The sequence below is a fragment of the Vulpes lagopus genome, chromosome 3, assembly GCF_018345385.1.
Source record: "Vulpes lagopus strain Blue_001 chromosome 3, ASM1834538v1, whole genome shotgun sequence".
NCBI lineage: Eukaryota > Metazoa > Chordata > Mammalia > Carnivora > Canidae > Vulpes > Vulpes lagopus.
The window spans coordinates 158,566,975-158,581,309 of record NC_054826.1 but is presented as its reverse complement, the minus strand read 5'-3'; the positions used below and the strand labels follow the sequence as shown (position 1 = coordinate 158,581,309).

Genomic DNA, 14,335 nt, shown 5'->3' with positions numbered 1-14,335 from the left:
ACTTAATATAGAATTACACTGATGACTAAATTAATCACTTTGAAAAAATATGCCAGTATGCAGAATAGTGGGGAGAAACCCTGTCCACCACTCCTTGAACCATTTGGGTGACTTTCTGATTCATAAAACTTCATAATCATTTTATAATTTCTATGAGCAATATTCAGTGAATTATTTAATCACAAAGTTTCATAATCCTCAATCTGTTTTGCCCAACTCCACAACAGAGGATTCTACTACATATGTGTATTTAAATTTTGATTTGATTTCCTAGTAAACACTATAAGTAGAGACTAGAATTAATATAAGAAATACTAAAATAGGTCCTTTACTTTCCATATAAATTTAATTTTGGAATCATTTTGTCAATCTCTACAAAAAAGACTGCTGGGATTTTGACTGGGTATGATTTGATCAACACCCAGATTCAATGAGATCCAAGATACAGTCAATACAAAAATTAATTGTACTTTTATAGTTGAGCAACAAATTAAAAATAAATTTTTAAAATATCGCTTTCTGCCCCTGGACGCCGCCGAGTAAGCATCGTTAAAGTCTCCCCTCCCACCGCCGTCATGTCTAAGTCAGAGTCTCCCAAAGAGCCCGAGCAGCTGCGGAAGCTCTTCATCGGAGGTTTGAGCTTCGAAACGACCGATGAGAGTCTGAGGAGCCATTTTGAGCAATGGGGGACGCTTACGGACTGTGTGGTAATGAGAGACCCCAACACCAAGCGCTCCAGAGGCTTTGGGTTCGTCACGTCCGCCACCGTGGAGGAGGTGGACGCGGCCATGAACGCCCCGCGCACAAGGTGGACGGAAGAGTCGTGGAACCAGAGGGCTGTCTCCCGAGAGGATTCTCAAAGACCCGGTGCCCACTTAACTGTGAAAAAGGTTTTTGCCGGTGGCATTAAAGAAGACACTGAAGAACATCATCTAAGAGATTATTTTGAACAGTATGGGAAAATTGAAGTGATTGAGATCATGACTGACCGAGGCAGTGGCAAAAAGAGAGGTTTTGCTTTTGTGACCTTTGACGACCACGACTCTGTAGACAAGATTGTCATTCAAAAATACCACACTGTGAATGGCCACAACTGTGGAGTAAGGAAAGCCCTATCGAAGCAAGAGATGGCTAGTGCTTCATCCAGTCAAAGAGGCCGAAGTGGTTCTGGAAACTTTGGTGGTGGTCGTGGAGGTGGTTTTGGTGGGAATGACAACTTTGGTCGTGGAGGGAACTTCAGTGGTCGAGGTGGCTTCGGTGGCAGTCGAGGTGGTGGTGGATACGGTGGCAGTGGGGATGGCTATAACGGATTTGGTAACGACGGAAGCAACTTTGGAGGTGGCGGAAGCTATAACGATTTTGGCAATTACAACAATCAATCCTCAAATTTTGGACCCATGAAAGGAGGAAATTTTGGAGGCAGAAGCTCTGGCCCCTATGGTGGTGGAGGCCAATACTTTGCCAAACCACGAAACCAAGGTGGCTATGGCGGTTCCAGCAGCAGCAGCAGCTATGGCAGTGGCAGAAGGTTTTAATTACTGCCAGGAAACAAAGCTTAGCAGGAGAGGAGAGCCAGAGAAGTGACAGGGAAGCTACAGGTTACAACAGATTTGTGAACTCAGCCAAGCACAGTGGTGGCAGGGCCTAGCTGCTACAAAGAAGACATGTTTTAGACAATACTCATGTGTATGGGCAAAAAACTCGAGGACTGTATTTGTGACTAATTGTATAACAGGTTATTTTAGTTTCTGTTCTGTGGAAAGTGTAAAGCATTCCAACAAAGGGTTTTAATGTAGATTTTTTTTTTTTGCACCCATGCTGTTGATTGCTAAATGTAATAGTCTGATCATGACGCTGAATAAATGTGTCTTTTTTTTAAAAAAAAAAAAAAATAAAAAAATAAAAATAAAAATAAAATATCACTTAAACCAGCATCAAAAACAAAAATAGTTAGGAATAAATTTCATGAAAAGTACAGAAAACATCTACACAGGAAATTATTAAATAATACAGAGAGAAATTATAGGAATTCTAAATAAATGTAGAGGTATGTTCAAGGGTCAGAGGATTCAATATTGTTAAGGTATCCATACTCATCAAATTAATATAGAGTCAATCCAATTCCAGTCAAAAGCTCAGCAGGATTTTTTTTTTTTTTTTAATTGACAAACTGGTGGGGCACCTGGGTGGCTCAGTCAGTTAAACATCCAACTCTTGATTTTGGCTCAGGTCATGATTTCAGGGTTGTGAGACTTAGCCCTGCATCAGGCTCTGTGCTGCATGTGGGCCTGCTTAAGTTTCTCTCTCTCCTTCTTCTGTCCCTCCCCCAACCCTCATAAAAAAAGAAGGGAAAAATTGACCAAAAAAAAAAAAAAAAAGAAAAAGAAATTCTAAAATTTACATGGAAACACAAAGGATCTAGAATAGTCAAAAGAACCTTAAAAAAAACATTTATAGGGTGTATATAAACTGATGTCAGAACTTAGTATAAAGCCACAATAATCAAAATAGTATAATGCTGGTGTAAACTGATATACAGCTCAATACAACAGAAGAGAGCCTAAAATAGATTCACATATACGGTGGTCGGATGACTTTTTACAAAGGTGCCTATATAATCCAATGAGGAATCCAATCTTTTCAACACATGGTGCTGGAATAACTAGATACCCACATGGAAAAATAAACTTCAACCCTTACTTAACACTATACTTCAAACTTAAAGCATAGCCTAAACATAAAGATTAAAACTATACACTTCTAGAAGAAAATGAAAGAAAACTTTTGTGATCTTGAATTAGGTTAAGAATCATTGCATAAAGGACATTGAGCATAAAAGAAAATATTATTGAATAATGAACTCCATTAACATTAAATCTATTCTTCAAAAGATATAAAGGATAGGAAAGGAAAGCCAAAGACTAAGAAAAATATTTGCAACACATATATCTGAAAAAGAACTTGTATCCAAAAATGTATAAAGAAATCTTATAATTAAGAAGAAAGTAAACAACCCTATTTTTCAAAAATGAGAAGACTTGAATAGACACTTCATGAAAAATGAATTACTAATAAGCACATGAAATGATGCTCAACATCCTCAGTCATCAGGGATATGCAAATTAAAATCATAAAGATATTTCTACATACCTACTAGAAGAGCTAAAATTAAAAAGACAATACCAAGTATAATTAAGAATGATGAACAACTATTTGTGGGAATGCAAAATGGTACCGTGACTAATGGAAAATAGTTTGAAAGTTTTTTTTTTTTAAAGATTTTATTTATTTATCCATGAGAGACACAGAGAGAGAGGGAGAAGCAGGCTCCATGCAGGGAGCCCGATGTGGGACTCGATCCCAGGACTGTGGGGATCACGCCTTGAGCCAAAGGCAGACGCTCAACCGCTGAGCCACCCAGGTGTCCCAAAAGTTTCTTACAAAGTTAAACATACACTACCAATGACCCAGCAAACCTACTGATGGGTATTTCAGTCAAGTAAAATGAAAACTTAGGTTTGTATGTAATTGTTTATAGTGGCTTTATTTATAATTGCCAAAAACTGGTGGGCAAAAGCAAATGTCTTTTAATTGGTGAATAGCCAACCTGCATCCCTTGTATCTGTAGTTGGTGTTCCTTTTAATTGCTGAGCAGCATTTAGCAATAAAGAAGAACACAAACTACTGATACATGTAACAACAGGGATGAATCTGAAATCCATAAAAGAAGCCAGACTCGAAAGGGTCCAGAATATGATTCTATCTACATGACATTTTGGAAAAGGTAAAACCATGGGACTGGAAAACAGATCTGTAGTTTCCAGGAATATGGTTAAGGGACTGGATAGAAAAGGGCATAAGGAAACTTCTTGTGGTGGTGGATTAGCATGGTGATTATCCAGTTGTATGCATCTGTCAAAACTCAGAACAATACATTAAAAAGGGTGATTTTACTGTAAATAAATTACACCTCAATTTTTAAAAACTCAAAACAACTGAATAGACTACAGCTGCACACAACACAAATGGATTCCAAAAACATAATATTAGCAAAAGGTAGTATAAAATGAGAAGCAAGAATTCCATAAAAGGATAGTAATTGACTTTGATGGGGAGTAAGGAGGCAGAGATTGGGAAGGACACAGGGGTTGGGGAACTTCCAGCATTTTATTCGTTTTTCCAGTATTATTCTTTTTTTCTGGCGGTTACATGAGTAGTTGTTTTGTGATAATTCATTGAGCTATCATTTATATTTTATATCCTTTAAAAAGAAAGCAAGCCAAATAGCTCAAGGTCAATTATAAGAGAATAAGAATATATATTTTTTAGAAGTATAAGGCATTCCTAGATTCGTATCTTGGCTCCACCATTCATTAGATGTGTGACTTTGGGCACATTTCTTAACCTTTTTTCAGCATCACTTTACTCATCTACAAAAAGAAATTATATCTGCCTCATAAAGTTATCATGTGAATTACGTGAGATTAATATAAACACCCTTTAGGATATCTACCTAGCTCTCAAGACCTTTTTGGGGGTTTTATACACGTGGGGTGGGCTCAGTAGCAGCTATGCTTTTGTGTTTTACAACCCCAATATTGCCCAGCTGGACACCTGACCCAAGCTAGGCTAATCACAATGCCCTCCAGGGAGCTCAGAATTGGGAATGAGCAAGTTCACTCTCTGTCAGGGCTTTATCATCAACAGAAGAGACATGAATCTCCAGAGCAGTGGTACACACACACTCTACCCCCTACATGGCCACAACCACAGAGAAAGAAAAGACTAAAACAACAGGGAAATGGAGTGAGTGCTGCCTCTGCTTCTGACATCTGGTTCCTGTTTCCAGTCCCTTCCTGGGGTCAGTCCTTAGGTTCCATAAAACACAAGAATATCTATATATAACAAATGTCCTTATGAAAATCATGTAGTCCAGGTTGGATCCCATTATTTATAACTCAACCATCCTACCCAATGTGTCATATAAAGCATGAAGCACATAGAAAGGGCTCAAAATATGACAGTGGCAGCAGCTGTCTGATCTTTAATCTGCATGAAGTGGAGACTTCCTTAACAAACTCTTGAAAGAGGCCTACGCTGGTGTTCAAAACACAGACTGACCTCAAGGAGGCCGTAGTCTACCCTTCTGTTGGAGGTCTGTAAGAAATCTGTAAGAAAACAGTCCGGTCTCAAGTTTCCTGCTAGATCCAAAAAATTCCAATTGCTAAAGATAGCTCAAAAGAGAAAGAAATTCTAGAATAACAATCAAATTACAACAATGAAACATTCATAAACAGAATCAAATGCCTAACTTTAGAGCCTAAAGCAAAAATCAGACTGTAAGTTTTCGCCTAACCAACCAAGATAAAAGCGGAATCTTTACAGTTAAAACTGTCCTGAACTCCCTTCTTTTCTTGGGCAATGCCTACTAAATTTATGTTTTTTAACACTAAGATGTACCTGTCTTTTGACATCCACAAGCCAGAGGCTATTTTCCCCATACAGTAAAGATACCAAACTGGTAACCTGAGTAACGCCAACATGAACTTATCACTAGATTCTAAAAAGCCCAGCTCCTTCAGGAGTGAAGGCTGTTGTCTACATAGTTATCCAGAGTCAACCTATGTATACTCAGATGAAGCAGGGTACAATCAAGTTATATAAGCCAAACTGCAGTCAAGTCCTATTTTATGCCACTTGTTCTTACAAACAAATTAATCACACAACTGCTAAGATACATGCAGAAACAAAGTGTTGTTACTAACTTAATGACTGTAACCTTAGTATCTGTTTCAGGAGACAAAACAATATCATAGCATAACAATATCAATTTTATGTACTAAGGTTCTCCATCATATCTGAGTGTAGTCTAGTACACTATTGTGTGTAAAATATGAAATATAAATAGTCCGAATGGATCGATTCCATTGTTTCCTTAACATATGTAGATAGTAATATTTTTAAAAGCAAAACTGCCAATCTTAACCGTGACTACCCTGATATTTTTAACCTAAGATCTGAAAAAATACATATATATCCTAACCCATAATTTTCTTAATAAAAAAATTTTTGTGATATCTGACCTCTCATGAATCTGATTTTCTCTAATATCTGATTGCCATTCATATATGCATATAAGTACCACCTACACACAATGAGATAATATTTGTAGCATTCATTTAAAAATTCCTGAAGCATGTTGGAAGCTTAATTTTCCTAAATTAATGGGATAACATATACCAGTGATCATGAAACCATCTGTACACAATATTACAAATAAAATTTATTTATAAACACTAGAGGGTGCTGTAATTCAACAGTGCCTGGTGTCTGGCTCTGATGCCCAAAATATTTTCCTCAATTAAAGATAAATTAAGATAATTTTCAGCACCAACAATTTTTGCTCTTGAACTAATACATGGAGATACTTTGTGAGACAGAATTCCTTTCTTCCAGGATATATAATGAAACTCAGTAGATTCCACTGAAATCATTTTTTATTATACTTACTGCATATTTAATATTGTGTTAAATGGACAGAATAGAAAATAAGTTCAGAAGAGTATAAAGATGGTCCTTGCCTTTAAAGTAAATTAATGCAATAGTCAGATGGTTAAGAAAAGGTGTATCTTATAATTTCATAGGCTTATTAAATTAAAGGAAAACTACAAAATAAATTTGTTAAAAGACATATTTCAATTTTAGTTGCTAAGTATTAAGGTATGATTTAGCTATTTTACAAGAGTAATCTGAAATTCAGTATTCAAGATAACAAAACTGACACTGCTGTGGAATATCATCTGATACCTTAAAAAATATTTTTAAGCCAATATGTATGAGAAACTGGAAAAGATCCAAGGCTTTGAATATTCAGAATAGGAAATAATAACATCAAATTTAAATCTTCAAAAAAAATGTATTTTGTGCTAGTTTCTAAATTATTCCTGAAACATTTGTAAGCCTAATTACAAGTCTATGGATTTTTCAAAATGGAGAGTAATTTATGTTGCCAGTTAACAGTCCAGAAAAGTTCCCAGGAGTAGGAGTTTCCAATAGATAGCATTAGATAATCACAAATAACAAAATTTAATGTTAGTAGAATAAATCATCTATGTATTTCAAGAAAGTGACTATTAATTGAGATATTATTTAATCCTAATAAAGTATTTTGCCTTTAAAATGTTTAGGGAAAAAAAAAATAAAATGTTTAGGGAAAGAAACAAATGAAACATAAATACTTCTAAAATTCGCATACTCCAAATCAACCAATCTCTTTCCCTTTCTCTCCTGCTTGTGCACTCGCTTACAAACATATATACACACACCTACACATGTGTGCATGCATGCACACTCACATACCATCTACTTCCCAAGAGAGACTTATCTGGTGAATACCTCTCTTCCTTTCCCTAATGAATTACCAAGAGCCCCCAAATAAATCTGTAACTGGCACCTGTTGATGAGAGGGTCACTCCAAGTTTACAATAGGTCCAGATAAATTGTTCCAGATTAATAGAATATAATACTTGAGAAAAGCCAGAGATACCACTGAACCAGGCTCACAAACCACCCAAACTCTAAGAACCAAAATATATGGCAGTCAGAGATGTAACCAGATTGGTGAAACCCAAAGAAATTCTGAACATGGAAGCACTGCATTATAGTTGGAAGTATGTATTTGGCACTTATATTCTTTTGGCACTTGCTTCCCCTTTTTATGTTTATCTGTCTTACATCTGCCAGATTCCTAGGGCCCTTATTACACTCTAAATGCCCAGCTGTCATTTCAGGTAATGCCTTCTACTGCAATAGGTGAAAGCATACACGTTCATTAGACTATTAATGTTTGAAACATTCACATACCTACTCTTTCATGAAGTTCTTCTGAACCATTATATACACCTCCAGTAATGAAAAGTATGGCTTTAAACCAGTTACAAGGAAAGTTTTTTAGTCCTTTTGAGCAAGCCTCAAATCACTACTATGAACCCTGTATTTTGCAGCTACAACATAATCCTGCTCATAATCTTAGCTTCCCCCTAATATTTAAGGCTTTTGCCCATACACCCGAAAAGTTTAGAGCCTACATAAAGTGAGGATTGGGTAGAAATATGTAGTTTTATTTACAAACAATAACTTTCATCTCTTAGTATTATGTAACATCATGTTACATAAAAACATTTTAATAAAATAATAATTCAAGAAGAATACCTGCTTTCCGTGATTTCTAAATCCGGCTGCAAACTAATAGTCTCTGTTGTAATCTCCACTTTCCGCACACTTCCAAAAAAGTCCGTTATCAGGACATTTTTAGGATCCCTCTGAAAAAGATCAGTGCGATGTCCAGGGGTAGACACACAGAGGCTTCTAGGACATACCTGAAACTGAAAAACATATATATAACAATGACAAATACACACATATACATAAAACTTTTATCAAATCAGTAATAGACTACAGTATTTTTTTTAAATATTTATTTATCAATGTGGAGGGAGGCAGAGGAAGAGGGAGAGAATGCCAAGCAGACTCCCCACCAAGCACAGAGCCTGACTCAGGGCTAATCCCATTACCCCGAGATCATGACCCAAGCCAAAACCAAGAGTCAGACACTCAACTGACTAAGCCACCAGGCACTCCAATTGTCGTATGTTTTTAAAGCTTTCCCAACTTAAAGAAGCAACTGATTCTAAAGATTCAAGTTTCATTGCTATGGTAGTACTTGACATTCTAAGAAAGCTATACTGACATTAGAACAGGTAATACAAAGAAGAGCTGTCCAAGAAGGGAAAAAAAATTCATTTTTTTAAATCATACGTTACAAAATATATTTTAAACTTTAAATTTACTGAGAACTTACATGTAACACTATGAAAAGAACTGATTTTTTTTTCTGCATCTATACTCATCTCAGTGGGGTGCTCTACCAGAATGGTTTTTAAACATTTTATAATCATGACCCTTCATTCAAATTTAAAATTCAAATTAAATATTATACAGAAGCCCAAAATATAAAAAAGATTAAAAACAGAGCTACTCTGAAAGGTAGAAAGCTGAGGCACTGACACCCTCCCTCACTGGATACACCCCTTGTTCTCCTGCTGTGAACCTATGTAAAACCATTCTTTTTTTTTTTTTAAATTTTTTTTAACTTTTATTTATTTATGATAGTCACAGAGAGAGAGAGAGAGAGAGAGGCAGAGACACAGGCAGAGGGAGAAGCAGGCTCCATGCACCGGGAGCCCGACGTGGGATTCGATCCCGGGTCTCCAGGATCGCGCCCTGGGCCAAAGGCAGGCGCCAAACCGCTGCGCCACCCAGGGATCCCAAAAACCATTCTATAAATTAAGTAACTTTCTTAGTTTATCCGTAATGGAAAAAAAAAGCAAGGCATCTCCAGATGCTCCAGTGCTAAAAGAATACAGCCTGAAAACCACGACTTCATCTCACACAGATCTCATGATAATTTCTGTTAATCCTATCATTGATATTCCACATCAGTGAATTGCCAAGGATAGATATGTGCTCATTCACTCAGCAAAGCAGAAAAAATATCTACATACATTTCATACTGTTATCTTCCACAGAAGACACAAAAGTTGATAGGACATGGTCCTATCCTCAAGGCTTTATGTTAGAAACAAACATAACAAGACAGAAAGAAAGGTGACAGGTTCTACTTCAGAAAAGGATAAACTTTTCATAGTTTGAGGATAAGAAAAGAGAAGGAGTAGGATTTAAGCTACTTTCTGAAGGAAAAGGGAGATTACAGATGGGAAATAACATTCTTAATAAAGAAGCAAAGATGTATCAGGCTAATAACCTAGTTTGGCAGAAGCACAGGATATGTGAAGAAAACCACGAGAGGCTTGCTAGCAAGGGCCTAGGGCCCACAGCACCTACCCACCGATGGAGACAAGACCATATGTATACATAATCACCAATATGACGGGAGGTGAGTGGGGAAGAGCAGAGCAGCCAGGATTTATGAAACATAGTGACCCAAGCACAGCTCAATGCAATTTGTAGATATTCTGACTGAAACCTACCAATAGCTTTGAGGTAAATAAAGATTACTATCTCCACTTCAAACTAAAGCTCAAAAAGATTAATAATTTGCCTAATATCACAATGCCATCCTGGTTCAGGAAAACAGTAAAAGGAAATCAAAGAAGAATCAGAAAATAAATTAAGAAGCAGTGAAGGCAAAAAGGGTGGAGAAAGTAAAATGCCAAACTTACTTACTTACAAGTAAGTAATATGCCAAACAGGAAAGACAATGCGGATGGATGGCTGAAGAAACACAATAAAAGATAAAACACACAAAGATAAGATTGAAGTCCTATGTATACTGAAGGCATTCTTGTATGAGCAAGCAACGTGGTGGGCTTTATCAGGCACCAACAGAAGAAAGCAGGAAAAGCAAAGAGAATGAGCTTGGGCAACAAGATAAAAAATATTACCTCTTTGCTGCTAAAATGATCATACTTCTACTTTCTATGAAATTATTCCTTCCTTCAAGAATATTTTATCCTATCAATCTGACTTCCTTGGCTTTAGCAACATTAATTTTTAATAATCTCCTTCACTTAAAGAATCTTCACACTCTAGCCAAGGATTGATTATATGCTTACTATTGAAGAGAAGGATTCCAATTTCTGTGCCTCTGCAGGTACTCCATTTTCCTAGAATACGTTATACTTCTCTTCTTCCAAACCTGAAAATCTACCTCTTCTAAGAAAATTTTAATCACTGATCCCACTGTATTTAAAGGAATCATATAAAAGTGTATTGTTGTCATATCCTTTCATTCATTCAAAATATTCACTGAGAATCTACAAATACACGAGGTGCTATATAATTAAGTTCTGTGGGTAGTAAGATGAATAAAGCATGGTTCTTATACTTCTTATTTAAGAACCTCAAAGCCTCGAGGGAACACCACCAATATAAACCATGACTGAGCAATATTAAAAGCATCTCAAAGGTACATAGCAAGAGTTTTATTTTCACAGAGGAAAGAACTTTATCTGGAGGATCTGAAGACTGCATTTAATAGGTAATACTGTATAAATGTGCTTTTTAACTATTAAATGATACTATAAGTTTTTAAGAGGCCAGGTACCATTGTCTTCTAATTTTGCTGCTCCTGAAGCTTCTAATATTATACTCTGATACCCAACAAATTTTCCAATACACATACATATAACAAAATAGGTATTATTCCACAACATCTTAAGTTATATCAAATCACTAGAATATTTAACTTCAAGGAAAGGGATCATTCCTACTGAACAAGATTAAAATAATCATCATTCAATTAAAAAAACAAAAGTATATTAGTGAGGAATGTTTATTAAAAACCATACAGCACCTGTGGGAAAAAACAAACACATAAACAAACAAAACATAAGTTTCTTCAGTCTTTCCAGTATGATTTCAATGGAAGAAGTTATTTTTTTAAAAAATCCATTAGACATTTGAAGTGTGAAGTACATATGTTGTAAACTTTTGAGACAGTGTGTCTGTCGCATATTAAATAAAATATAATATATAATTAAAAATAGGAATAAACTTAAAAACTAAAGTAACTGGAATATAGGTGACTACAGTTTTCTTACAAAGTAGCATTATAACAAATTTTGTTTTAACATCTAAATTGATATTAAGATTTAACAGGCATCAAAATATATAACCTTCAAAATATAGCAAGTAGTTCTGTGTTATCAAATATGATAGCTTCTAACAGTGGTTTTTAGAATTTTGCAAAACTTCTTTAATTAAAAAGAAAAAAATTACCTGAAATGTATCTAAATGATAAAAGACATCAATGCAAAGCTGTTTGGCTGATGTACGAGAGCCCCAAGCCCAGTCTACTCGACCTCCCTCTCATTCTGAAGGTCCGTGAAGGCAGACAGTGCCTGCCTCTTTCAATAGGATAGTCAGTGGCTGGCACTTAGTCAAAACTCAAAAAAAAAATGTTTATGAATAAAAGAGCAGGGCATAAGTTAATGAAATAAAGAGTGAAAGTCATCAATGCACAGTATTACCCAATCTACAACTGTTGCTTCAAGCTTTCTATTATGCTTACTGTCACATTCAGTAAGTTCAAAGAGGCAACTACTATAGACGGCACGAGAGAGAAATAAAGCTCCAAAAAACCTTTTTAATCTTACTTAAATTCCAACAGAGAAGAGGTATGGGGTTATTCCAGGAGGTGGGAGGATCCGATTTGACCCCCAAAGAATAAGTAGAATTTCAGTAAGTGGATCTAAAAAAAGTACACTTCTGGTAGAGAAAAGAGCATGAGCAAATGAAGGAAAGACACAAGGTAACTGGGCTAGACTTTAGGCTTCCGGTAGTAAAGAGAGAGAGATTACTGTAAAGGGAGATTCAAAACAATTCAAAGGGTTCAACATGGGAAACAGTACCGTGGCAGTACGGCAGGTAAAGGACTTCACTTGCTACAGGAAGCATACCTATGCGCTATGATCAAACCAAGCAAAGACTTACAAGGTCATTCATATTGGTTTGGCTGGCTGGATTAATTTCTTCCAAAAATTCCAAGACATAAAATGTGTATCTATCCATAAGGTGGACTCCAATTGCAGGATCAGGTTGATGCTATGAAAAAACAAAGCATATACAATGGGCATATTATTCAGCCGTTTTAAAAAAAAAAAAGACAACAAAAGAGAGATCTTGCTATTTTGCAGCAACATGGATGGATCTTGAGGACATTGTACTAAAAGAAATAGGTCAGAGAAAGACAAATACTGTATGATCTCACCTATATGTGTAATCTAAAAACAACAACAACAAAAACAAAAACCAACCTTATAGATACAGAGAACAGACTGGTGGTTGCCAGAGATGAGAGATGGAGGGTAGATGGAGGGCAGATTTAAGGCAATACTCTAAATTATCCTCACCCTGAAACTAATAATACACTATTGTTAACTAGCTTGAATTACAGGAAAAAAAAAAACCTACAAAACTCTAAATTACTATGTTACTATGAAGTACATCTTAAAAGTTCTCATCACAAGAAAAAAATTCTGTAACTATGTATAGTGACTGTCTTTGGTGGGGGGGCAGGTCTAGTGATATATGTTAACTAGACTTATTGTGATTATTTTGCAATATATGCAAATATTGAATCATTATGCTGTTTACCTAAACATAATATTGTAGTCAATTATACTTCAATAAATTTCTTTTAAAAGCAAAGCCAAAAAAAAGAAGTATATGTTTTAAATGCAATCAAAATTTCCTTCTAAGGTATTAAAAAGTCCAAGAATAAAAAAACCAAGATATATTCATTAAGCATATAAGTGATTTGCAAAATAGCTACATATTCCTAAGACAATGCAGTTTACAAATAGGAAGTAAGCACCTACCGAGAGTGAATCTTCTCCCACTTGGCTACTAGCTAAAGCCATTATGTTGGGAGAATAGAATCGTTCATACATGGATGCTCCTTGACAAGTATCAATAATAAACAGCAACTCGTTGTAGCTGAAAGAAAGTGGTAATATATTTAACACGAATCATGCTGTTAATCATACACTGATTAATATTTTTACAATACTTGCTTGCATAATATAAGATGTTAAAGTCCTATCTTAGTCATTTCATTAGTTAAAAATTTGTGACTTTTCGGTAGAATTCCCAAAACAAAACTGATAATTAGAAATATTAAAACTATAATCCTGTCCAAGGAAACTACCTCAACAGGTTGTACCACAAAGTGGCTGCCCCAACTTATCTTGGCCACATGATTCAGGCTATCCTAGAATATGAGCCAGATTCAGGAAAAAACATGTATGATTTAGTCACCATACTCAAAAAGCTTAATATCTACTAGAAGAGAGACATATAAACATTTAACTAAATGGAATGTGCTAAGAGTTACAAATAGTTATTAGAGCCTATAGTATGCCTGACCCTAAGCTGGGGATATGACAGTCCCTGTCTTCATAGAGCTTAGAGTCTAACAAAGTCAAAGTGCTCTAAGAGCACTGAGAAAGGAAGTCCTCTTGATTTGATTATAAGATAATGGAAAACAGATGACTTGTGAACCACAGTATGGATGTACAAATGAAAACTGAAGGAAAGAATATGATCTGAGAAATGTTGTTCTTTGGCAGTGATATAGTTTTTAGACATCTTCAGAATGACTAACCAATTTCTCTGAGTGGTGCATAATCTTACTTTGGGAATAACAAATTGTAGAATATTTTTAATTTAAAGAAAACTGTTGTATAAAACTCTACCATAGAAACCTTAGACCTTAGAGAAGCTTTGGAATAAAACCTCGGCTGCAGTAGGCTAC

General features: G+C 35.7%; 1 protein-coding gene and 1 pseudogene across 1 annotated transcript in view; one reads left to right on the top strand and one right to left on the bottom strand.

Annotated features, from left to right (window-relative positions):
* The window catches only part of PIGK (phosphatidylinositol glycan anchor biosynthesis class K), a 114,685-nt gene that overhangs the window by 54,061 nt on the left and 46,289 nt on the right, over positions 1–14,335 (bottom strand). The window contains exons 7-9 of the mRNA XM_041749203.1: positions 13,401–13,518; positions 12,514–12,624; positions 8,212–8,384 (exon numbers count right to left, since the gene is read on the bottom strand). Coding sequence (XP_041605137.1) covers positions 8,212–8,384; positions 12,514–12,624; positions 13,401–13,518 — 402 coding nt within the window. The remainder of the gene's footprint in view (positions 1–8,211; positions 8,385–12,513; positions 12,625–13,400; positions 13,519–14,335) is intronic.
* On the top strand, positions 576–1,535 carry LOC121487457 (annotated as a pseudogene).